This window comes from Caretta caretta, chromosome 13 (genome assembly GCF_965140235.1).
Source record: "Caretta caretta isolate rCarCar2 chromosome 13, rCarCar1.hap1, whole genome shotgun sequence".
NCBI lineage: Eukaryota > Metazoa > Chordata > Testudines > Cheloniidae > Caretta > Caretta caretta.
Genome location: NC_134218.1, coordinates 2,718,122 through 2,744,415, shown reverse-complemented (window position 1 = coordinate 2,744,415; position 26,294 = coordinate 2,718,122). Strand labels below are relative to the sequence as shown.

Genomic DNA, 26,294 nt, shown 5'->3' with positions numbered 1-26,294 from the left:
ATTTTTAGGCATATATAAACTGCTCTGGACTGAAACATGCCTGGCTTGTTTAAGCAGTGAACTATTCTGTTCAGCTTCTGGTGATCAAGAATATCGTCTGCCTCCGAAGTGGTTGTGTTCATTTATGCAGCTGTTTGCAGTATGGTTTCCAGTGCCGCTGTGCGCAACCCCCCCCCCCCCCCCGCCAAAATATTTCTCTTGCAGCATACATACTGTCTTAACGTTTGCATTACTCATTACAAGCTCTGATGAAAGGACCAAATATCTTGTGTGCAAAATGTTAAATGGTTGCAATGTAAGTAATTGTAACTTCATTCTTGGATTACTCTTATATCCGAGAGTCTCTAAGACCCTGTCTACACTGGCAAGTTTCTGCACAGTAACTTGCGAGGTATACACACTACCAAGCCACTTACTGCACAGAAACTGCGCAGTTGCAGCGCTACAAAAAACCACCCCCAACAAGAGGTGTACAGCCTTCTGTGCTAGGCCTACAGCGCTGCGGTGCCAGTGTAGACACCGTGGTCGATTACAGCACTGCAATTGGCCTCCAGGAGGTGTCCCACAATGCCTGTTCTCGCCTCTCTGGTCATTTGTTTGAACTCTACTGCCCTGCCCTCAGGTGGTCAACTGTCATCCCCACCTGTAAATTCCTTTGGAATTTTGAAAGTCCCCTTCCTGTTTGCTCAGTGATGCATGCAGTGGTCTCAGCACATCTTTCCAGGTGGCCATGCCTGCTCCATGCACTAGGCGATCCCCTGCATGGAGCAATGCTGAGCTGGTGGACCTCATCAGCATTTGGGGAGAGGCTGTCCAGTCCCAGCTGCGCTCCAGCTGTAGGAATTATGATACCTACAGACAGATTTCACGATGCATGACAGAAAGGGGCCATGACCGGCACACATTGCAGTGCAGGATCAAAGGGAAGGAGCTGCGGAACGCCTACCACAAGGCATGGGAGGCAAACCGCCGCTCCAGTGCTGGGCTTACGAGCTGTTGGTTCTACAAAGAGCTGGATGTGATACTCAGTGGCGACCCCACCTCCACTGCGAAGACCACTGTGGATACTTCGGTGGCTCACGTGCCAGTCGAGAGTGAACCGAGTCAGGAGGAGGAAATCTTGGAGGGAGACCCAAAGGCAGAGGATGACTGAAGTCAGAGATGCATGCAGCCAGGAGCTCTCTTCTACCCTGGAGGAGGCTAGCCAGTCTCAGCTGTCTGATGTTGGTGAAGCGCAAACAGGAGAGGAGGCCCCTGGTAAGTGGATTTGATTTTGGGAATCTCAGAAGCAAGTTGTTGGGGGAAGGAGGGTTGCAGAAAGCAGGCTTGTCTCCTACCACATGCTTAGTTTGAGCAGTGAAATAGGCTGCTGGTTGACTCCCTCACTTCACAGAAATCTACCTCAGAGATCTCCAGGAAACTCTTGTGGCGATACTGGGCAATCTGCTGCCGCAAGTTCTCCGGCAGAGCTGCTTTGTTTCTTGCCCCATTAACGGTAACTTTCCCACGCCACTGTGGAAAGTGTGGGGACAGGAATGATTATCAGGCCCACCGTACAGTGCTGGCTCTCCCCAGGTGTCCAGTGTACAGCAGGGTCCGGGAAGACTGATTTCCCCTGCCCCTGTGGCTACTCACCATTTGGGGGGTCTTGAGGCTCATGTGTGCTTGCCTGGGGTCAGTCAGTTAGTGACAGGTGTGTGAGTACTGGCTGTGTTTTAAATCCCTGTTCTGTGTGTTGCAAACATTACTGCTTCTGTAAAATGTTGCATTTAAACTTCAGAGAGATGACCTTGGGAGCCCAGCCTCCCTCTTTGTTATCAGCGGCTGAACGGCTGCACAGAATTAGAAAGCGGCCAAGAAGAACTAAGGAGGACTTTCTGTGTGATGTTATGATGCACTCAACAGCCAAGAAACAGGAATTTGAAGGAGTGGTGGGACAGTGAGAAGAGGGACCGAAAGGAGAATGCAGCAAGCCAGAATGAAGCCACAGAGCAGCTCTTAAAGGTTATGGAGCGCCAAGCAGACACGCTCCAGGCGATACTAGCTCTGCAAACTGAGCAACTCCATGCCTGTCCTCCCCTGCAGTCGCTGTCACAAAACTCTTTCCCATGCTCCCACCCCTTCCCCGCCCCCCGACACCACGAACACATTCTTATCAGCCTCCTGGCTCCGGTCTATACATGTGGTATTCCAGTCCTCTCCTGTGCGCCCGCCCCCCCAGTCCAGCACTGCGCACTCCCACTACTCACTGCACTCAACACCCATCCCTCTGAAGTTTGACCCTGCTGAAGTACAGTACCTGTTGCACTGTAGTCCAAAGGAGAAGGTTGGATGTGATCCCTGGACATACACAAATCTTTAGCCGTCCCAGGACCCCACCTCTCCTGGGACCTTCCCTTCCCCCATTCCCCTCACTGCTGATGTGGTTTTGTTTTGTTTGACTATCTCCTCTGGTTGTTGTTTTTAATAAAAGGGTTGTGTTGGTTTGAAAGCAATCTTTATTAATTGAAAGTAAAAAGAGCCCTGCAAAGCAGCATACAACTCTGTTAAACCCACATACTGCATCATCTGCACTAATCACCTCCTAGCATTACAAGCACTGCCCTCCCAGCAGAGCAGCAGATATTTAGTGGCTTTCAGCTTCAAATTGCTCCCTCAGGGCATCCCTGATCCTTATGGCCCTATGTTGCTCCCCTCTAGTAGCCCTGGTCTCTGGCTGTTCAAACTCAGCCTTCAGGCGCTGAGCCTCTGCAGCCCAGCCCTGAGTGAAGCTTTCACCTTTCCCTTCACAAATATTATGGAACATACAGCACGTGGCTATAAGCATAGGAATATTGTCTTTGGCCAGGTCCAACTTCCCATAGAGGCAGCGCCAGCAGGCTTTTAAATGGCCAAAAGCACGCTCAGCAGTCATTCTACACTTGCTCAGCCTGTTGTTGAGCTGCTCCTTGCTGCTGTCAAGTTGCCCTGTGTATGGCTTCATAAGCCATGACATTAAGGTGTAGGTGGGGTCTCCCAGGATCACAGTGGGCATTTTGACTTCCCCTACAGTGATCTTCTGGTCTGGGGAGAGAGTCCCTGCTTCCAGCTTCCTGAACAGGCCAGTGTTCCGGAAGATGCGTGTGTCATGCACCTTTCTGGACCAGCCTGCGGTAATGTCTGTGAAACGCCCACAGTGATCCTTAAGCACCTAGAGAACCACTGAGAAATACCCCTTGTGATTAATGCACTCGGTGGCAAGGTGGTCTGGTGCCAGAATTGGAATATGCGTCCCATCTATTGCCCCTCTGCAGTTAGGGAAGCTCATTTGTGCAAAGCCATATACAATGTCACGCATGTTGCCCAGAGTCACGATCTTTCGGAGCAGGATGCGATTAACGGCCTTGCAGACTTCCGTCAACACGAATAGACTTTCCCACTCCGAACTGGTTAGCGACCGATTGGTAGCAGTCTGGAGTAGCCAGCTTCCACGGTGCAATCACCACGCACTTCTCTGATGGCAGGGCAGCTCTCATTCTCCTGTCCTTGCGCCGCAGGGCTGGGGCAAGCTCATCACACAGTCCCATGAATGTGGTTTTCCTCATCCAAAAGTTCTGCAGCCACTGCTTGTCGTCCCAGACGTGCATCACGATGTGATCCCACCACTCAGTGCTTGTTTCCCGAGCCCAAAAGCAGCGTTCCACTGTGGTCAGCACCTCCATGAATGCAACAAGCCATCTCATGTCTTAGGTACTATGCATAAGTCACAATTCTCTTGCTTTTGTAGTTTAAGGAGTAACTCCACTGCCACTCATGATGTGTTGGTCAGAGTGAGCAGCGTACTGGTCAACAGTTCAGGATCCATTCCTGCAGCCCGAAAGAGGCAGAGCGCCCAGTACACAAACCGTTGAAAGATGGCACCAAATGTGGACGGAAGCACAGGGATTGTTGGGATGCGAAGCAATGCATCACTGGGACAGGAGCCAGGATGCCCCTCGACCCTCCTCCGCCTTCCCACAAGTCTTAGCGGCATAAGAGAAAGAGGTGCTCTCTGGGCTAGCTCCCCAGAGTGCACCGCTCTGAATATCGCTGCAAGCGCCAGAAGTGTTGCGCAGGCAGCTGACAGTGTGAACATACACCAGCGGTTTCCCTTCAACGCGCTCTGAGCGGCGCTATAACTCTGCCGGCGTAGACCTGGCCTAATATTGGCACTTAAACTTGAAGTGTTGTATCGTGTCTCCAACTTGTATTGTAATTAAAGTTAGGCCTGCTTTTTCTGTCTGCCAGTGTTTTGTAATTAAAGTTAGGACTGCTTTTTCTGTCTGCCAGTGTTTCTTTGACTAATCATAAGGTCTGCTGTTAGCATTCTGCATACATGGACAAACTTGTGAGGGCAGTGATGTGGCATTCTCCATGGGTTTACATTGCCGTCCTGTATGTATGCTTAAATAAAGAGACATTGCAGCATTGTTGCTTAGTACACTTGTCTGTTTCTGTAGTATTGCAATTAAACATTCATTGTACAAAGGCGTGGTTGTACTGAGTGATTAATGTTGCTGAGAGTCCTTTTTTATGGAAGTGCTTAATATAATAAGATGGTAGCAGAACTCCCAAGTTGCTTATGAAGGCTACACTAAAGCGTAGAAGGTTTCTCTTGATCAGACTAAGGACCACAACTTGAAAAATGTTTGCCAGCAATGAATGGGAAGATCTCCCTACCAAGTGTGGTTGGTGGGGTAGGCGGGTGCACAGCAAAGCTATCGCTTTTTGCAGAACTCAAACTTTCCATTCAAAATAAGCTTCTAGCCATTACAGCTGCAAATTTTCAATGTGACCTGATGCCATGATTTTTATTTGACTCTCTAAACAACTACAGTGCTAAAGCTGCTTCTCTTGGTTTTGCCCAGCAGCAGCAGTAGATTTAAATTAACAAGACTATAGTGTTGCACTGCTGTTCAGAATCCTCTGTGGAATTGTGAAACTGTACATTCCTCCCGAACAAACTGGGAGAGGGAATAGAGTAGTAGAGACCTATTCTCTTCATCTTTACAGCAGCCAGGAAGCTATGTGGATGAAAGAGGACAGTTGGAGGACTAGGTGTGGTATCATCTTAAAATCTAAGCTTTAGACACTTACTACCATTGATCCAACAAATGGAAGACTGTCTGCAGGAGCTAGGGTCAACACTGGTAGAACACTCAGCATCTTCCTTCCCAACTTCTGTGGATGGAACCATGGCTGGGCTTGTCCCCAAAGTGTTAGCCATTCAGCAATGTTCAGAGGCAGTTTCTGTATTCAGGGGTGTGGCATGATTCTTTCATGTAAATCTAGAGCTTTATAATAAGAGGGCAACAAACTTTAGATAAATCACTGTTCTAATTTGATATGAAAAGTAGATACAGATGCTCTGTGCAGTTGCAATAGTACCTAGTGCTTCTGAGCCCAAGTAGGAGTCTTGTTTGATGCATTCTGTCCTCCATCTGTAGAGATGCTTGATACTGGTGACTTTCAGGGTCTTAACATTTCCACCATTGTGTGGAGCAGTAACAAGTCCTACTGTGATTTAGAGTAAATAACCTAAATTTAAAACTTTTTTCCAGTGATTAATCTAAAACTGATTTGTGGTTGTACAGGTGACAGACTGCTGGGGACAAGACTGCGGTGAAAATGTCTCATCCACAGTCTTCCTATTCCTATGATGCAGAAACTACCTACATCAACTTCAGGACTTTGAATGATGATGACGTGCAGAGTGTAGATTCATGGTTTGGTAAGTATCTTAGCGTTTGGGAGACTATGGTGTCTGCTTTCTGCTGAGGTGGGGCTTTGGGAAAAGAAAATGTCCCTGCCCTGGGAAACTCTCTTGCGTTAGGCTTGACTTCTATAGCAAGTAGGTTATGTTGAATTATGCAGTAAACGAAATGTCTAAAACCCAAGTACAGTAAAATGCTATCCCTGATCAGAACTAGTGAATTGATGACAGGCTTAATGAACATCATAATTACTTGTATACCATGTGGTATTCGTACAAATGCTTAATATAGAGTGTGTTGACAGTGTTTACTCTTTCACAGATCTGAAAGCCAGTTCAGAGAATGTCCCTCCTGCAGAGAATGTGGCAACTTTCTTGCAGCACAAGCCTGCCTCTTCAAAGGCTAATATTCCTCAAGCTATTGTTTCACCAATGGTGAAATCCAGTAAGTTGCCACAATTCTGAAAAAATAACCTCCATCCACTAGAAGTTGAGAGGCATTGGTGCTAAGGGGCATAATGGCTTAGTCCAGCATGGTTCTGTGAGCTTGTTATGGCCTTCTTGGAAAGATATGACAGACATGTCTTAGTACACTTGCAGACTTGCTAGTTCACGAGCAAAGTTTAGAAGTGCACTCTGGAGATGTGTGAAATTTCTTCCTGCCTTCTTAGATTTGTCTTCTCACCAGACTTTGTATTCGGTCATGCCTCTCTACTGTCCAATTTAGAGAGGTCTCTCAAAAACTCTTGCTTCTGGGGTTCTACGTTTAACTTTTTCCTCTTGTTTGTTTACACAGTCTCCAGTTGGGTTCTAATGCTAGAGATGGTGTCAACTCAAAACCTGGTGAACTTTCTATAAAGGATCTTACATCTGCACAAGACACCATACCCATTTGTCACCTTATAAACACACTTTCCTGGGTTAATATTACTCCCCTCCTGATGGGGAAATGCCACCAATAGACTCGCCTCCATCTCTGTATCCTCTACGTTTCTCCCATAAGAGTTACTTGCCGGAGCCACTTCAGCGCATTTTATTGGGAGCACCCATGCTCTTTGGACCAAGACAGGCGTGGAGTATCTGTGTTTCAGAACTCTTTATCCTTTAGGTCTCTTCCCAGGAAACTGGGATGCTTTTCTCAGAGAGAGAGAACTATGTGAAAATCCCACTCAACAGCAGAATTCTTTGTAAAACAAAGCTTACTAAAATGTAGCGGGAAGGATTTGAAACAATAAGTTCTTATCATAACTAACGGTTGGCAAAAGTTAAACTAGATAAGGCATCTTTGTCTTAAGTTGCAGAAAAGAGAACTAAAAACTTACATATTTCAGAGACCAAACTCATAGGTCTGATTTTTTTCATTGAAATCCTGTGTCCTTTTTTTTCCTAGGACAAGGGTGGTGTGTATAGACAAGGGTGGTGTGTATGGTGTCTCTGCGTTTCCTGATGGTCTGCTATAATATCTATAAACATAAGCCCTTGGCTTTCTAAACTATCTCTATGGTTGCATACTAACATCTCCTGAGGCTCAGTCTCTAAAAATGTTGGGAGGGGGCAGGAAGGGGCGGCCCTTCAGTCTGTTCTGTACAGGACCACCTTAGTCTATTCTCATTTAGCAAGCTTTCATGTGGTATTTTCTTCTACTCTCTTTTAGCCTATGTCTACATTACCACTTATATCGGTATAACTTTTGTCACTTGGGTGTGAATAAGCCACCTCCCAGTGATGTAAATTACACTGACCTGAGTGCTGGTGTGGGCAGCACTAGGTCAGCAGGAGAGCTCCTCCCGCTAATATAGCTACTGCTGCTCATTGGGGGTGGATTAAGTCGACAGGAGAGCTCTCCCGTCAGCTACAGCAGATACATTAGAGAGCTTACAACAGCGCATGTGCAGCTGTGCCCCTGTAAGATGTCTAGTGTAGCCATAGCCTTAACCTGTTCAAAAGCAGAGACTAACTTCCCTGTTTCACCCAATTAGGTGAAAACCATGAGACAGAGGCAGGAGAAATGGCACAGGCAATGTTGAGACCACAGAATATTGTTGTTTCTCTAGCAGCCTGGAGAGTCCCCTCAAATGATGCTTCACCTCCTGCTCCTTCAGGAGCTTCTCAACGGTAAGAATGCTTGTCAGCTTAACCAAGTTCTGTTTGAGGCCTCGTGATGACCCTCAGCAGCAGCATGTCCAAGCTGTGTCCTGGGCTAGGTGGGCAACGATGGCATAGCAGTCTCAACTCTTCATGAGTGGTTCCATATAGGTAGAACTGGAGACTGACATCAGCTTAACCCACCATATACAGCACTGTGAGCTTGTCTGTGCTATTCTGTCAATGTGACGATTTCCTAACCCGGAGGCCCCATCTGTAGGGGTAAGAAGGTAGTTCAGTTTCATACCTGTTGGTTGAGATAGCCAGCTGTGCTGGTGACTTCCAGGATGTGTAGATATCTGGAATTGGACTGAGGCTGTAAGAGTCCCTTTGCTGATGGTGATACTCAGAAGTTTCTACTGAGTGAGGCTGAGTTCAGACTTGCAACCTAGATGCACAAGGTGGCTTTGCACCATAATACAAATAACAGGAGTGATTTAGGTTTCCAATTAGCAGTGTAACAATTAGCTGCTGTTAGTCTCCTCTGAATCATATCTGTATGTAGTGCTGTTTGGATTTCAGTGACTCTTTCCGGCAGATATTGAAATATACAATGTGGAACTGACAGTCTTTCCCAAAGACCGCATGAGAGACTTGACACTGTTCTTTCCTGCAGGAGGGTATCCAGAAGACTGTCAGCACAACAGAAAAATGCCCAGCAACGCAAACGTCAGGCCAAAGTCAAAGCAGAGAGATGCAATGTCATCTCCATCAAAAAGGAAGATGATCCACCCACCAAGAAACAGAAAATGTACGTCACCAAAGTCCTGCTTGAGGCTGGGTGGTGGGAGTGCTGCTATTTATCTCTCCAATTACTTAGAGACCATGCTTCTGATAGGCTTCAGCCTACATGAGGTGGACTTGCAGGCTTAGGTAGAGGTGATGGAGACCTGGTTCATGATATTAATTCCATAACAAATGAATCCAGTCATTTTTTTTGTGTTTTATTTTTCCCCCCACAAATTTGAGGAGGAATGCTGGGCAGGAGGGTGAGATATAGTGAGTGATATAACTTTGAGTTTCTTAATCCCTATCACTCTGGGCCCAGTGCTTCTGTGAACTGTCTTTAAACTTGATTCATGTTACTAGTGAGGATGGAGTCGAACAATTCTAGACTAGGAGAAGAGAATGTTTCTCAGATTCAGCTTAAATATGACTCCACTATATGCTAGGAAACTTTGGATCAAGAAAACAATACACTAGTGCAGTTGTCACAGGATGGGATGTATGCCTCAGAAATTACTCTCTCCACCTAACAGAGGACAGTACCTACATCAGAGCCCATTCCAGAAGGAGAGGCTACATTCTGAAACTTCAGTAATTAGTCTTTCCTTTTGCAGCTTTAACAGAGTACCAGGGATAACTAGACCACCTGTGCCATGGTATATGGCCAGGTAAGCTCTTCCTTGGGTTATCTTCAGATGACTAGTAAATTCACTAGGTGTTCGGGATGTCCAGTGCATCTTAGTGACAGCTAGAACCAGTGTTGCACTGAAAACACCAGCATCCAGGAATGGCTTGCTCAGTTTTGTGTTGATCTTTATCTATTTTTGTTACTGTAGCTCTAGCAGTAGAGAGAGAATGACTGAAGTATCAATGAACAGAGATCACTCCCAGAGCACTGAACTCTCCCCAGCCAGATCCAAGGGCAAGCTGACCATGCCTACCACACCAACAATGCTGAAGTACGTAGCTTTCCTGTGAATGGAAACAACCTCTTTAGTGCTAGTAGCTGTAATTTTAAAATATGACCATTTAAGGAAAGCTTGTGGTCTCAAGTCTTACTATTATATTGGGGGGTGGGAGAGGCAGTGTGCCCACAAGTGTTCTGAGCAAGTATGCAGTAATCCTCAAGTACAAATGATAAGGTAGCCTTTAGGTGCCCAACTAGCTGTATTTGTACTCCTCGAGATACAAAATCAAAGACTGTAGTTAACCAAAAATTTAGGCTTTACTCTGTTGAACAGTGTCTCTGGAACTTGAGAGTTAGACTTCTGCACTGAAGTTACAACTCTGCTCTGTAGCTCTTCACTTGATGTGTCTGTGAGGTGGGAATGCAATGTCAAATATAAATGGGAAGTTATGCTTGTTGAGATCATAGAGGTTTGGCAAGGGGTTCGTATCTCCTCAGGCTGAAGAGGAGCAGGTAAACTTCCTGTAAACTTGTGGAAGTTGTTCACTCCTGTGACTGGGGTTCTAGTGGGGGCCAGCTGTGGTCACTCAATTAGGGTGAGCTGCAAAGAATGGGCAGACAATTCCCCAAAAGCTGGTGGATATTCCAACACTTAGATGTTCCAAGACAGCATAAAACAACTTCTTTATTACCTTACTGGTTACTCAGAAGTCCAAACAACACAGTTCTCTTAAAGGATCCAGCCTGAGGCCTCCATCCAGGTACCTAAGTCAAATATGATGATTTCTGAAAATCTTATTTCATTATATAAAAGAAAAGGTTCTACCAATCCCAAAGGATCGGACACAGTACCTCCTAGGTTATTGAATATTCTAGATCTTACCCAAATATATGCTACAGTCAGTTCTTATTAACTAAACTAAAATTTATTAAACAGAAGAGAGAGAGTATAGTTAAAAGATCAATATACATAGACATGAGTTCAATTCGTAAGATTCAGATTCATTGCAGAGATGGTGAGCTTTGTAGTTGCAAAGAGTTCTTTTGGAAATAGTTCATAGGTTATAGTCCAATGCCCAAATATCATATTCAGGGTGTACCAGCATAAGTGGGACCTCAGTCTTGTGACTTAAACTTCCCCTGGTGAAGCCTGAGCAGATCTCAGATGACAGTATCAGTACCCAAAGATCTTTTATACAATTTAATATCCTTTTTTGACAAGTTGGTATTTCCTCTGGGAACAAAAGGTAATTAGGATGACTTTGAAGGGAGTCTATCACTAGTACTTAGCTATACAAATTAACATAAGGCCATTTGCTTGTTCCTCCACCATTCAGAGTACATTTCAAAGAAAGATGAATACCAGGATATTCCATGTTTGATTAATTTAAATGCTAGGATGTTCTTTTGATCTCTGGACTATCAGAATACAGCACAGACAGGGACCGTTGATTACATCGTTGACCCTACTCATATATATGTAAATGCACACAAACATCATCCCTCCACATGTCATTTGAGGGTTACTTATTTTGCAGGATATTTAACCCTTTCTGGCCATGCATCACAACTCCTCTTTTTACCTTTCTGACGTACTTCACTCTTTCAGGAGGAAGTATCTTTCTGGCAAGCTAAAGAGCACAGAGGAGCAGGAGCTGGAGAAGATGAAGCAATTGCAGCAGGAGACGATGGAGCTGCGCAAAAAGAATGAAGAGTCCCTGAAAGCTGCTATTGCTGGTTCAGGTAGGCTCTAGCTAAACATGGAAGCTTAGCATCCCATGCCCTCCTAGTGACCTGTGAGGGTGTGGCTATGGATAGTACCTTCTGGAGGGAAATGTCAACAAATGGCCATTTCTAAGAACAAGGAACGCAGTTGGAGCCCCCTTAGCTGTTTGCTTCTCACCTTCCTTTCTTTGGTGGGTGTACTCTAAGTAAAATGCACTGATCCTGACATGGGAATCTGATCTATCCTGATTTCACTAACCCATCCACAGGTTATCTTGTGTCTTGTATAAATTCTAGTCTGGAGGGTTTGGGTTGTTGCATGTCATGGTTCCAGGAGCAGCACTTCCACTTCTCAGAGTAGAATCCCATGATTCAGCCCCGTTTTAGACTGGTTTCTTGGCAGGCGGCAGGACCCAACAGGGTTTGACACCTGCCAGATGCTTTCCTTTGGGCATGTCTTCCATATGAAAGCAGTGAATGTAGACAGCTTCTCCAAAACAAAAGGGTAAAAATAACAAAAGGTTTACATACCTATCTTCTTACTTACACTTATCACTTCCCTGAAGACTTGGGGCTTGTCCACATAGGGATACTCAAGAAAATTAATCCAAATTAACTAACCAACTTTAAATTCACACCTTTAAATTGCATTAAAACCCTATGTGGATGCTCTTGTTCAAAATTAAGGTGGCTTTAATTTGGTTTAGCTTAATTCACTTTTGTGCCAAATTAAGGTCACTTTAATTCTGAAGAAAAGCATCCACACAGAGACTTAATGCAATTTAACGAATCTGTTTTTTAAATTCACACCTTTAATTAATTTGGATTAATTTTCCTGAGTGTCTGTCTGTAGACAAACTGTTAGATAGTCCTGACTTAACTCTGGTATCCCTGCTTTCTTCTTCGAGTGCTTGTTCATGTCAGTTCCAATCAGGTGACTCAAGGCCTCTGGTCTCAGGTGGAACTCGTTTTCCACATCAATGTCCGAGAACTGAGAGCGGTATGCCTCACGTCCTAGACTTTCCGAAGAGGAGGCTATTTCCTAGCTTTGGTGATGCTGATAGCTCCAGCCTGTCCTCACCAGCACTGGTACACATCACTCCCTGTCAAGTGCCATAGTTCATCTTTAGTAAGTTTTTTTGTATAGTAGGTAGTTGGGGTTTTTTACACACACCCTCCCAACTCCCCAGAGCCATGGTATGCCACGGACCCCAGGGTTTAAAACCTGTGAGGTCTGCACTAAGAGTATGCCAAAGAGTGACCCTCATGCCTCTTGTTTAAGGTGCCTAGGGAAAGGTCACCAAAAGGACCGGTTTAAGATTTGCCACGAGTTCCACCCCAGAACTATTAAAGAAAGGGAACAGCAGCTCAAAGCTCTCCTTATAGAGGCAGCTCTCCGCCCCCACCTTGGCCCCGGGGTCAGGGGACTCCCTCACCCAGCATGTCATTGTCAACGCAGAGCGCCTCAGTACCGTCATCCTGGGAACTTGTGCCAAGAAATGACTGTTCCCGAGACGCTCAGCACCGGTATGGCTCCTCCTGCGGCCAGTTGGGGGAGGCACCGATCTCAGTTGCTGATGCCTCAGAAGAAAAAGAAGCTGGAGAGGGATCGTTCTCCCTGGCCCAGACCCAAGGAGCTGAAGACTGTGAGGCCTCAGTTGGGCCACAGCACCAGACCCCGGGCAGGGCCGCGTCGACTCCTGCCCAGGCAAGGCAGTTGAGTTGGGGCCCGCTGCACCTGCTGGATCCTAGTGGCCAGCAACTGCCTCTCCCCTCGACACCGGAGGCTTTTGAGGCTGCTCAGGACTTGCTGCGCCTCACGGCACCCGGAAGCACAGAGGAGTCACCGGCATCATTGGCACCACCCCAGCACCAGGTGCAATCAAGAGGGAAGCTGACGATGTCCCAATGTTCTCCTTCTCCATGGCACCCTCCGGCGCCAGTTCCTCCGGGGAGAGAGCCCAGTCGGTCCCCGAGCTGCCAACAATGGGTTCCCCAAAGTACAGCTTCTCTGTGGTCTTCTTTTTCGGAGACTTTGGAGTCAGAGTCCAGGAGCAGGAGGTCCAGGTTGCGGCAGGACAGACGGGCTTACCCGGCATGATGGCCACCGCAATGGCAGAACCTATCACAGTGGCCCTTCTGGCCTCTCTGGGCCTTCTACCAGAGCCAGGGAAGGAGCCAGCGGTCTCACTCGGCAGCAGTGTTGGTAGCTTCAGCCACCTTTATTCCACCTCCGGTCAATCGACCAGCCACTAAGCAGCCATCACCTGCGTCAACACCATCGACACTGGCTTAGACTTTGGCTCCTTCACCAACAGCGGCTCCTCCAGTGACAGCAGCACCAGTACTGTCATCTGCAGCCCCAGCTTTGAGGGGCATAGCGCTGTCCACGTCGGCACCTACCTGGGACCTCCTGGAGTCACAGGCCCCCTTGGCTGCTTACGGCAGGGAGCAGCTGCCTTTTTCGGGGGCCGCCTCGTTGTTGCTGGACAAAGCCCTGGCAGGCACTGTTATAGTGCCGGGGCTTGAAGACAATAGGGGGTTGCAGCAGTTACTGTGTTGGGTTGCCCAGGGTCTGGACATCAAGGCAGAGGAGGTAGTTGAGGATTCTGATCCCATGGTGGATATCCTCGCACCCTCTGGACCTTCTCAGATTGCCTTGCTGCTCATAAAAACCATTGCGGGCACTATCAAGACCCTGTGGCAGACCCCAGCCTCATTGCCACCCACAGCCAAGCGCAACAAACGGCAATACTTTGTGCTCTCTAAGGGCTACAAACACCTATATTCCCACCCACAGCCTGATTCCCTTGTTGTGGACGCTGCCAATCAGTGCAATCGGCAAGGCTTCCAAGGCACCTTTCCCAAAAACAGGGAGGCTAAAAAAAACTCTACCTTTTTGGGAGAAAGGTCTGTTGTATGGGTGGCTTTCAACTCCATATTTCCAACCAACAGGCTGTTGTCAGGCGGTACTCTTATTATACCTGTGTGGCAATGGCATAATTTACGGAGCTACTCCCCCTAGGCTCCCGTGCCGAGTCTTCGGCCTTGGTTGAAGAGGGCAAGCTAATCTCCTGAGTTTCCCTCCAGGCTGTGGTGGACGGTGCTGATGCTACCATGAGAGTCATGGCTACAGGGGTGGCCATGAGAAGGGGCTCCTGGATCCAGGTCTCTGGTCTCCCATGCTCAGTCCAGCAGACCATACAGGACCTCCCCTTTGAGGGTGTGACTTTTTGCCGAGAAGACAGATAAAAGGCTACATAGCCTGAAAGCTTTCTAGAGCCGCCCTCAAATCCTTGGGTCCACACACTCCCGCCACTCAGCGGAAGCACTTCAGGCCACAACCTCCTCTGAGGTTCTACCAACAGAATTGTCAGGACAGTTCCTGGAGGAGGAATAGGAGCAGCAGGAAAAGGCCGCACCTGACCTCAGGCCAGGACTCTGGCCAACCCAAGCCTCCTTCTGGCCAGAGACGGGCCTTTTGAAGGGGTGGTTGAGGACGGCTCACCAGAGCAAGAACTGGATCCACCCCGCCTTATCTTTTTGTCCTGACTATCCCCTTTCTACCATGCATGGTCCCATATCACTTCGGACCGCTGGGTGCTCCGCATGGTAGAGAGGGGATACTCCATCCAATGCAATTTAACAAATCCATTTTTTAAATTCACACCTTTAATTTGGATTAATTTTCCTGAGTGTCTATCTGTAGACAAACTGTTAATAGTCCTGACTTAACCCTGGTATCCCTGCTTTCTGAGGACTCTTGTCTTATCTCCACTATACCACAGTTCAGATCACAGCGGTGTATCAGCGTGCACCAGAGTACTGCACTGTAAGTCCCTGTGTGTGGGCCCTACAGGTGCAAACTAAAAAACATAGTAAGAGGACCAAAAAAGCACCATCGTGGCTAAACAAAGTAAAAGAAACGGAGGCAAAAAGGCATCCATTAAAAAGTGGAAGTTAAATTCTACTGAGGAAACTAGAAAGGAGCATAAACTCTGGAAAGTGAAGTATAAGTATTGTGACATGGTCAGGCCAGATGTCTCCAGGAGAGTGATAGAAGGCAGATATATTAACCCCAGGTTAAGTAGGTCCCTTTTCCCTGGGTAAGGTAACAGGGAAGGTTCTAGAACAATCTGGAACTTTCTGGAAACAATTAAGGCGGAGAAGCTGATTAGAACACCTGCAGCCAATCAAGAAGCTGCTAGAATCAATTAAGACAAGCAGGCTAATTAGGGCACCTGGGTTTAAAAAGGAGCTCACTTCAGTTTGTGGTGCGTGCAAGGAGCTGGGAGCAAGAGGCGCAAGAAGCTGAGAGTGAGAAGGCGTACTACTGGAAGACTGAGAAGTACAAGCATTACCAGACATCAGGAGGAAGGTCCTGTGGTGAGAATAAAGAAGGTGTTGGGAGGAGGCCATGGGGAAGTAGCCCAGGGAGTTGTAGCTGTCACGCAGCTGTTACAGTGCTGTGGATTGCACTGTAGACAGCTGCAATCCACAGGGCCCTGGGCTGGAACCCGGAGTAGAGAGTGGACCCGGGTTCCCCCCATCCCTCCATCCCCCCAACTCCCTACTTGATACCAGAGGAGCTGACCTGGACTGTGGGTTCCACCAGAGGGGAAGGTCTCTGGCCTGTTCCCCGATCCACTAGGTAGATCAACAGAGACTGCTGGGATTGTTGTTCTTCCTCTTCCCCATGCTGGCCAGGGATAAGGCTAACTGAGTGAATGGCAGATTTGAGCCACGAAAGTGGCCAAACTGAGGGCTGCCATAAACCTCTGAGGCGAGCAAATCTGCCAATAAGCACAGGACCTACCAAGGCAGAGGAGGAACTTTGTCACAATATATAATTTAGTCCAAAAAAGAATTTGGAGAACAGCTAGTCAGAGACTCAAAAAGTACTAACAAAAAAATTAAGTAAATCAGAAAGCCTGTTAAACAACCAGTAGGGCCACGGAATGATCGAGATGCTAAAGGAGCACTCAAGGAAGATAAAGCCATTGTGGAGAAACTAAATTAATTCTTTGCATCAGTCTTCAGAGCTGAGGATGTGAGGGAGATTCCCAAACCTGAGCCATTCTTTTTAGGTAACAAGTCTGAGGAGCTGTCCCAGATTGAGGTGTCATTAGAGGAGGTTTTGGAACAAATTGATGAATTAAACAGTAATAAATCACCAGGCCCAGATGGTAGGTTCTGAAGGAACTCAAATGTGACATTGCAGAACTACTGATTGTGGTATGTAACCTATCATTTAAATCTGCTTATGTACGAGATGACAGGAGGATAGCTAATGTGACACCAATTTTTTAAAAAAGGCTCTAGATGCAATCCTGGCAATTACAGGCTGGTGAGCCTAACTTCAGTAGCAGGCAAACTAGTTGAAACTATAGTAAAGAACATAATTATCAGACACATAGATGAACATGATTTGTTGGGGAAGGATCCAGTTGTTGGGGGGTGGGGCCACCCCACAACAATCCATGCACGCCCACATCCCTGCTGCTGCTCTGGCTGCTCCGGACGGTTTCCTCCATGGCGGCTTTGCCCTGGGGCTTCCCCAGATGCTGGGGTGGTCCTGGGGTCAGCTGCTCCAGAGCTGCAAAATTCATAGAGGTTGCAGAAAGTCACGGAAACCGTGACTTTGGTGAATGTTTCGCAGCCCAAACTATGGCTCCCTGTGTGGATACTCTGATTTCTGGAATAAGGGCTTTATTCCATATTAGTGTAATCCACTTTGGAAGTGGATTGGGTTAATCTAGGATAAGAGCACTCATACAGGGAGTTAGTGAGGAATGGCTACTCTGCTTTAAATTCACACCTTACCTTAATCTGCATTAGTTTCACTGTAGGCCTTAGTCTCCAGACCCTCCTCTTCCCCATAGTTTCAGGACTGAAGCTTTTAACCATTTCCCAGGTTCTTTAGTATTTAAGTGTTGGGTTTGGGCTGGCTACAACCATCGTCTGCCTTCTTGCAGATGTAACTCTGCTTGGGTCTGTCAGATCTCTGCACCATGTAGCAGATGGCATGACCATAATTGAATGGACAGAGGTAGACACATCCACAAAAACAGATTTTCCACATTCTTAACAGCATGTTTCTGGAACCATATCAAATAGCATGCCTAAAGTGTATTGGGCCACAAATCTACCTGGAAACAAAGCTTAATTATCTTGTGAAATATAAAGGGCTGAAGAGGAGTTTGCAGGCCTGATATAATGCACATAACTGCTTAGAGAGCACAGGTTTGGACGAACATAAACTGCTCCTCCTCGGTATCAGTCTCATGGGGTTTTCTCCTTTTTAGGACAACCTGCGAAGAAAACCACGGGCCAGGTAACAAAGCCAGTTGACTTCCATTTCTGCACAGATGAGAGGATTAAACAGCACACAGAAAGCCAACCTGGGAATGAATACAAGAAGCTGGATTTCATAGCAGCACTGAGAAAGCACCCTGCATCTCCGGTGAGAGGATAGGGCAGCAAGGGTGCTACCTGATTGTTCTAAATCTATTGGTGGCTCTTCCTGTTCTACTGTTTGCTAGTGTGGGATTTTCTGTCTGTAATTCACTGGGTGTGAATGTAAGAGGTCATGTGGGATGTGACAGACTAATAGAGGTGCTGTGGTCTTACTGAGCATCACCATGCTGGCTGTCAGCATCTCTGCAGAGTTTCCAATCTGGCCCATCCCAGAGCTTGTCGTATGTCCAGTCAGCTCTCAAGTTGTGTAAGTGGAATCTGGAATCCCATCTATTACTCCAACAGGTTGAGTTCCCATGAGGCTCCAAAAAGAGGATCCTCTGAAAATAGAGTAGTATGCCTTCCCCAGTACACCTACTCTTCAGATCTCTGAGGTGGGAACTAAGTATTCTTCCCTTACAGGTGATTCCTTATCAGCAAGGCTATTACAAGTCCTCATCCCTAGTAACATACCAAGGATTCTGTTTCCAACCTGGAGTCTGTTTATTTAGCTACATCTGATTATCAATGCAGTAGGGTCTATCCTCAGCAGTGCTGAGTGTGCACATCTGTTCAAATCAGTGGGAGCAGTGCTCTCATCTCTGCATGGATTCTCTTCTCTCTTCTTGCTGTTAAAGTAGTTTTGGGAGGAGAGCGCTTCAGGGGGTTCATTTAATATAAGCTGAAGATATTACTACAGTATCTGAGGTGGCAGACTAGAACATATTGAAGGAGGAGATTAGAATGCTTTAATCAGTTGGCATAGAGGATTAAATGAACAATTGTACAAAGCCTCCCTCCTGTCTTGTTACATGTTAAGCATTGACACTTTCCCTTACTAGCTGGAAGATGGATGTCTTACACTGGTGTAAGAGTGAAGCTTTTGTGGGGTGCCTTGTTTAGATTGTAACAATGACCAGCAACTTCTCTTTCCAGGCACGAGTGGTGAAGGGGCCCACTGTCCCCAAACCTTTCAATCTCTCCTGTGGCAACAAAAGGAAATTTGATGAAACTACATCAGAGTATGTCCCCCTTGCTCAGCAGATTGAAAACTTCCAGAAATGCACTCCCTCTCGTTACCATTTGAGGAGCAGGAGGACCAATGAAAGTAAGCTTTAGCAAAGTGGGCTAGCTGGTAACTTGTGTACCAAGATAACGGGAGCAGGAAGCAATAATTTGTTAAGGATCTGCCTACTTTGTGTGAGTGTCTCTGAGCCTGGCTGTCTGCTGTAATTAAAATTTGTGTCTGTTTCAGTTCCAGCTATTAATTGCTAGTTTCTGTGGTTTGGATTTGTAGGTCCAATTCCAGTAAAGCCGCTGAAGGCCAGGCTTACACAGCCCAAAACTCCACTGCTTCAAACAAGACAGCGCTTCAGACCTGTAACTTGCAAGAGTGCAGCTGAGTTGGAGGCAGAGGAAATAGAGAAGCTCCGACAGTAAGTAGAAGCATTGTTTGGACACTGAAATATCCTATGTGTTATCTAAGGAACACTCCTCCTGGTGCATGATGTGCTTGCTTTTAGACAATGGTGGGCCCCAAACCAAAATGGAGTCACATGTGCTAACTTTTCCTTAACACTGTCATAGAGCAACCTTTAACCAACCCAAAAGTCTCCAGGTGCTAAACTACCGCTTCTGAGGAAGAGTCTTGTGTAAAGCTATAAACAATAGTATAAATGGGCTTTATGTATCTAAATTTAAAGCAAAAGGATATAGGATTGATAATTTAATGTAGATATGGAAAATGGAAAGGACTCTAACTCTTAGTCAAGAGTTACTTTTAGTAACACTCCCCTAATAAGCAAGTACAATCACCACGTGCAGTATAAACTCTCCTACAACCAGACTGGTGGTTTTTTCTTTTTGGTAGTTGAATTCTAAAGTAAAAACACGTAGTCACTTAATACAGTGGGTAAGGTTGAGCCTGGGGAACTCCACGTTCAAAATGTGGTGAGTGGCTTAGTTGATCCTTGCTGACTCCTAGTAAGGAAGTGGAGCTATGCATAAGGTGAAGTATGCAAGGCTCAACTGTTGGTCACTGTTGCTGATTTCTGCTGTTGTGGCAAGGGAGAAACTACTTGTGACTGTTCTCTGCCTTGTTCTCTGTGTAGATTATTGTCCCCTCATTCTTCATGCAGATACAAATTCAAAGCTCAGGAGCTTAATCCAAGGATCATAGAGGGTGGGCCAATCCTGCCCAAGAAACCCCCTGTGAAAGAGCCCACACAGCCTATTGGATTTGACTTGGAAATTGAAAAAAGGATTCAGGAGCGAGAGAGCAAGAAGCAGCAGAAGGAAGAGCATTTTGAATTCCATTCCAGGCCATGTCCAGCTAAAATCTTGGAGGATGTTGTGGTAAGAACTCTAGCAACACAAGGTCCGCTCAAGAAATGAGAACATCTGAAGTAGAAGTAAGCTTCCATTTCAGAGCATAGTTCCATATTTCTCTATGGTGCTGTACTGCAGTTAGTGTCTACCAAAGAGCTCCAAATATCACTTCACATCAGACACAAAGCTCCAACTTATGACTATCGTCATCACAGACACAGAGCCCTACCTATGACTATCCAGTCCCTTTAATTTTTTTTTCTTTCTTATTTTTTGGGGGGAGGGATAGCTCAGTGGTTTGAGCATTGGCCTGCTAAACCCGGGGTTGTGAGTTCAATCCTTGAGGGGGCCATTTAGGGATCTGAGGCAAAAAAAATTGGGGATTGGTCCTGCTTTGAGCAGGGGGTTGGACTAGATGACCTCCTGAGGTCCCTTCCAACCCTAATATTCTATGATTCTAAGAACTACAGTGGGTTAATTTATGCCAGCGTGCTCCTGTGAAGTATTGCCTAGTCAGGGCTAAATTCTCACTTTAGTATCTCCTCCTGACAGGGTGTTCCAGAAAAGAAGCCCCTTCCTGTTACAGTTCCTAAATCCCCAGCCTTTGCACTGAAGAACAGAGTCCGAATGCCTACTAGAGAGGAAGAAAAGGTAACTAATTTGGGATGGTTTCTGGGCTCCATAGCATGTGGCACCTGGGACCCTACCCTTCCCATAGCCAACCAGCAGTGACTTCATAAGCAGTAATGGGTGTTCTGGTTAAATGACTAAATGGAGAGACCCCCAATTAGCCTTCTTTCCCATGGCCATTACCTCCCAAAGGGAATCACTTTTATCTGTCCTACAGAGAAATCAAATCCTCTTTAGAAAATACATTTAACTGAGTAGACCTTTTATTTTAAGGGACATTGTTTGGGCTCCTGAGGTACTGAAGGTATGCCCCTTGCTGCTGCCACTAACTTTGTCTTCTTGGGGAAAACTACATGGCTTATAGCCTTCTTGAGGAGTGAGGACTCTGGCCCTGATGCTAATCTGCTGGGGAGGGAGGTGGGTGTTCAAGATTTGTATTTTTCCCTACAGTTATTCTCAGGGCAAGGGGAGCTTCTTCATAAGCAGGGTGAAGGCCTTTTTGGCTGAAACACCTTGGTGCTACCACGGTCTACCTGGGGAGACCCAGGGCCCTTGAGGGTGGATGGAGAAACTACAGTCCAACCTTGTGACTGTTCTCTGCCTTGTTCTCTGTAGATTATTGTCCCCTCATTCTTCATGCAGATACAAATTCAAAGCTCAGGAGCTTAATCCAAGGATCATAGAGGGTGGGCCAATCCTGCCCAAGAAACCCCTGTGAAAGAGCCCACACAGCCTATTGGATTTGACTTGGAAATTGAAAAAGTAAAAGTAGAACTTAGTAATACTATGAACAATGCAAAATCTTGCTTGTTTCCCAAGAAGCCTCAAGACTGATACCTGCGTTAAAAGAAAAGGAGTACTTGTGGCACCTTAGAGACTAACCAATTTATTTGAGCATAAGCTTTTGTGAACTACAGCTCACTTCATTGGACGCCTCTGCGTTGTTATTCCTGTAGCAGTCTGTTACGCTGTACTGTGCCTGTTAGTAGGAGAGGACAACGTGCCGGTCTTAAGCCCTTCACTTGTAGCAACACTACGAATCTCCCATCACCAAGAGTCCTAAATCTGCCATCAAAGAACACTGGTCAGAGGATGAGTGTATCTCTTGTGTTTCTCAGCCTGTCTCCTAATGCTGATCTCTCTTTAGGGAGAGGAGGTGGTCCCGGTGATCAAAGCTAACCCCATGCCACACTATGGAGTGCCCTTCAAACCTAAAGCCCCCGAGCAGAGGCATGTAGAAGTGTGCCCCTTCTCTTTTGACTCTCGTGACAGAGAGAGGTGGGTGCAAAAGGAGAAAAAAATAGAAGAGCTGCAGAAAGAGGAGGTGAGTGCTGGGAAATGTCTTTAATTACTCTGTTTCCAAAAAAAAAAAAAAAAAATCCCGTTTCTTGCTTCTGGCAGAAATGCTTGTGGGGTTTCATGTTCAAGCAAAACTGCTCATGTAGACTGACAAAATGGACAGCTTTTTGGAAACCTATTTTGCAAGGCCTCAAGAGAGTGCTACAAAATCATTGGGGGCGGGAGGGCTGGTGTTTCAGTTTCCCTGATAAGAGTAAATGGATCTCTAGGGAATATCTTTACCTGGGAAGATATTCCAACTGTCCATCTTAGTGTCCTTAAATCCCTGGAGGAAAATAATGGAATTCCTGTTTTTCTCTCCCTCTGTTCTTGTTGGCCCAACATTCAGAGGACGTTTGGGAACTGCCATTCTGGATCGATGCATTGGGCTGTGTGGTCTAGGGGCCAGTAACAAATGCTTCTGAGGAAGGTGCAAGAGATCCTTCAAAAGTCAGTTATGGAAAGGCAGGCCTGCAAAGCAAGCTTCTTCCTAACCCCATTAGTCTGGTACATTTCCTGAAGCAGGAAAACCTTATTCCTCCTTTAAACCATTGGTTATCTTTTTAATCACTAATGCATTGCTGAATAACCTTATCCATGTAAATGCTCATTCCTCTTGAGTTAGCTAAATTTCTTAGGGTTTTCAAAAGTATCTAAGAGACTTAGGAGCCCAAATCCCATTTTAAATTCAGTAGGCGTTGGACACTTAACTTCCTTAGTTTCCTTTGAAAACCCTACCCTTGGCATCTCTTATGCCAGTAAGCTCCAGAGGATGGGGGAGTATAGTGTTTCCCTTAATCAGTTTCAGATTTGCCACCGGAAAAGTAAGGGTGATCTTAATTCAAGCAGCACATCTCTTACCATTATTCAGGTTTGAATTTGTTTCTTGTAGGTACCAAAGTTCAAAGCACTACCCCTGCCTCAGTTTGACCACATCAACTTGCCACAAAAAAAAGTGAAGAATGCAACACAACCAGAGCCCTTCCATCTGCAGACAGATGAACGGGGAGCTACCAAGTCGCAGAATTGGCAGCAACAGGTAGGACTAATGGGACAGCAATTCTGTGGCACTGTGGGCCACAGCAACTCTTCAAAGCTGGGCCTGAAGAGTCTGGCTTCCATATCAAGTACTGATTACTACTTGTTGGCTTGTTGGCATCTAAAATCAGTTCATTAGTCACAGTGGTTCATGCAGCGAATTATCCTGCCTTGGATTCAAGTCTCATCAGACCTTTGGTATTGTGAAAAGCACCCCTGAACAGCTGTCACTTGCTATTTCCCAGGGCAGCTGTGCACAGCTGGAGCTCTCCTGTAGTCTGTTTGATGTTGGAATTCCAAGTGCTACAATAAAACTGACCATTAGCTTCTGAAGCTGCTCTCCAGGCATCTCACTGTACAAATACCAAGCAGACAAGAGCTGCTTGGCTACATCTCTTCTGGGTTTAAATTCGCTCCATTTTCAATTACTGAATTGTCTAAAGTCTAAACTTTGTTCTCCATGCAGCAGTGAGTGGGGTGCATTTCAGTTACTCAGCTCTTGACAGGACCCTTCTTCCCCTGCAGATCAAAGAAGACCTGAAACGGCAGAAAGAGGCAGCGTGTTTCAAAGCTAATCCAAATACTGTTGTGCACCAGGAGCCTTTTGTGCCAAAGAAGGATAGCAAGCCAATATCAGGTGGAGTTACATGCACTCACTGCACTGGCTTGCTGGCAGTCCAGGGCTGACACATAAGTGCTGTTGAATTGCACTGGGAAAACCTGCTGATACCTTTTTAGTATCCACATAGCTAGTGGTACTTGTGCAATACGTAATCAACAAATTCTCTTAACAGCCTGAGTCCCTAGGGAAAGGGGGGTGGGGGGCTTTCCTCTTCATTGCCCCATCTTCTGTTCTAACATGGCAGCTGCGTTAACAGCTTTGTAGTTGGCAGATAATGGTTACTAGCTTGGGATAAGGTACAGCACATGCAAGGAGCTCCCTGTAGAGACAGCTGACACTTCTGTAGCAGCTGCCAGTCTTTCCTTCCCTTCCCCTTTATGAAGAGGGGCAAAGCTTGGTTTGTGGGAACTGGGAGCTTTTGTCTGTTCTCTATCCTACAACAACCTTCTCCTTAAAAGCCTGTTTGTAAAGAACTCTTCCAAGAAGTGCCCTAGACCAGGGGTTCCCAAACTGTGGTGTGCATATCCCTGGGGGTATGAGAGATCTTTCTGGGGGGGGGGGGGTACATGGGAGAAATTATGTAATGGTGGATTGTATTTATTTATTTATTGCATTTTCAAACTAGGCAACTCTCCCATAGAGATTTAAAGCTTTGGCTATTTGTTATATAAAATACAGTCATTAATTTACTTCAAGATGTGCCAATGAAAACACAGACGCTGACACACACAGCTGTCACCTCCAATCACCATCAAGTGTGCTTCAGTTGCCCAGCAACTGTCCAGTCTAGCTGAGCTCAGAACTTAGTCGGGGGTGTGGTGGTTTTTTTGTTTGGTTTTGGCTGTATACATTGCACTATAACTGTGTGTGCATGTAACTGTGAAATATGGACAGATGGCTAAAGATGGGTGTGTTAAGAGGAACACACACACCGTATCAGTGATGAGAAAGGTAAGGGTACACTGGCAGCTGGTAGCTCTGGAAGGAGGTATGCAATAAGGAAAGTTTGGGAACCTCTGCCCTAGACTGACCAGCGTCTACATTCATTGGCCCATTATTGGAGAACTGATACAGTATCAGAGCATCCCAGATGCATAAAGCTCTTCCTTATACACTTGAAGCATGGTCCTCTAAAGGAGGAGACTTCCGTCTAACCCTAATGTAGCTATGCTTTGGGTGACTGTTGTGCCAATGTTGTTCCCTCTTTCTAAACTTAGAGAACCTTTCTGGTTCCATAGTTGCTGAAAGCTTTGAGCTAGCGACAGAAAAGAGAGCAAAAGAACGTCAAGAGTTCGAAAAGCGACTGGCTGAGTTGGAAACCGAAAAAGAGAAGCTTCACGAAGCGGCCAGACAGCTAGAGGCCGAGCGGGAGAAAGAAGATCTCGCCAGGCTGAGACAAGAACTGGTAAATGAGCAGGCTATTCCTGGTCAGGGGCTGGAACACAGACTGCCTGGGCTTATGAACTTGTCTGTCTTGGACATGCAGCAGCCAAGTGCAGTCCTGAGTCCACTGCTGTAATGACCTGCCAAGGCCCCGTCTCCTAAATTGGTCTAAAAACCAGCTTCTCTGGGGTATTATTGATACTTGTGCCAGATTGCTTTCTTTAACCTGGCACATCAGCACTTCAGGCCCCTAAGGGTACATGTACAGGGCTTGAATGGAACAGTAAAAACACCAAAGCAGGCTCCTACAAATGCACGTCCTGTTGCTTCGGGCAGGGTTCTCGCTCTTTTTCTTTGAGGCCCCCCCAACATTCTATAAAAACTCTACAGCCACCTGCGCCACTGCATATAAAAGCCAGGGCTGGTGTTCCGGGGAAGCAAACAGGGCAGCTGCCCGGGGCCCCGCGCCCCTGCGGCCCCCACAAAGCTACATTGCTCAGGCTTCAGCCTCCACCCCAGGTGGCAGGGCTCAAGGACCTGGGCTTCAGCTCCATGCGTTGGGGGTTCAGCTTTCTGCCCTGGGCCCCAGCGAGTCTAATGCTGGCCCTGTTTGGAGGCCCCCCTGAAACCTGCTTGAGGCCCCCTAGGGGGCCCCTGGACCTCTGGTTGAAAACTCCTGCTTAGGTTGTAGTACCCAGGCCATTGGAAGCACAGTGATTACTCTTTAGTGCCTAAACACAGATCCCTGACTGCATCCTCTTGGTGGTTGCTGATCTGTACTGTGGTAGAATTGGGATGAGTGTAATTAAAACCATGGTACCTGACCCTTAGCGGTCCTTTTTGTTTTTATAGGTTCACAAGGCAAACCCAGTTCGCAAGTACCGCAGTCTGGAGGTGAAGCCAAGTGACCAGCCTCTGACCGTGCCAAAGTCTCCGAACTTTTCAGACCGATTTCAGTGTTGATACGCACCAATGTGTCGGAGCCCTCCTTTCCCAGTCTCTTGGGTGTAGAGAAAAAACCTGCATCTAACTTGGGACTCCTCTTAATGAACGCCTGTCTCCATTATTTTATTTTATACTGAGTAGCTTTAACAATTTCACAGAGGCAAGTGGCTGAAATGTGCTGTGCCTTGATGGAGATCACCAGTCATGTGGCTTCACTCAACATGTAGAGATGTTAATCTTAAAGACTGAGCCAGGTTTTAATAGTGTACACGAATTAACTACTTTGTGTACTTTAATAAAATAAAAGGTGTTCTGCTGGG

The 26,294-nt window shown here is 46.4% G+C and overlaps 1 protein-coding gene across 7 annotated transcripts in view; it reads left to right on the top strand.

Annotated features, from left to right (window-relative positions):
• TPX2 (TPX2 microtubule nucleation factor) overlaps window positions 1–26,294 on the top strand; it is a 37,953-nt gene extending 11,659 nt beyond the window's left edge. For 4 of the 7 annotated variants that reach the window (XM_048820831.2, XM_048820829.2, XM_048820830.2 and 1 more), the window contains exons 2-17: window positions 5,613–5,749; window positions 6,054–6,176; window positions 7,711–7,846; window positions 8,493–8,627; window positions 9,439–9,561; window positions 11,119–11,252; window positions 17,540–17,697; window positions 18,627–18,798; window positions 18,988–19,126; window positions 19,829–20,045; window positions 20,571–20,669; window positions 21,796–21,972; window positions 22,879–23,025; window positions 23,550–23,661; window positions 24,864–25,051; window positions 25,882–26,294. In XM_048820831.2, coding sequence (XP_048676788.2) covers window positions 5,647–5,749; window positions 6,054–6,176; window positions 7,711–7,846; window positions 8,493–8,627; window positions 9,439–9,561; window positions 11,119–11,252; window positions 17,540–17,697; window positions 18,627–18,798; window positions 18,988–19,126; window positions 19,829–20,045; window positions 20,571–20,669; window positions 21,796–21,972; window positions 22,879–23,025; window positions 23,550–23,661; window positions 24,864–25,051; window positions 25,882–25,992 — 2,274 coding nt within the window. In that variant the 5' untranslated portion in view covers window positions 5,613–5,646 and the 3' untranslated portion in view covers window positions 25,993–26,294. The remainder of the gene's footprint in view (window positions 1–5,612; window positions 5,750–6,053; window positions 6,177–7,710; window positions 7,847–8,492; window positions 8,628–9,438; window positions 9,562–11,118; window positions 11,253–17,539; window positions 17,698–18,626; window positions 18,799–18,987; window positions 19,127–19,828; window positions 20,046–20,570; window positions 20,670–21,795; window positions 21,973–22,878; window positions 23,026–23,549; window positions 23,662–24,863; window positions 25,052–25,881) is intronic. The other 3 variants (XM_048820835.2, XM_048820833.2, XM_048820836.2) reach the window with 3 other exon arrangements.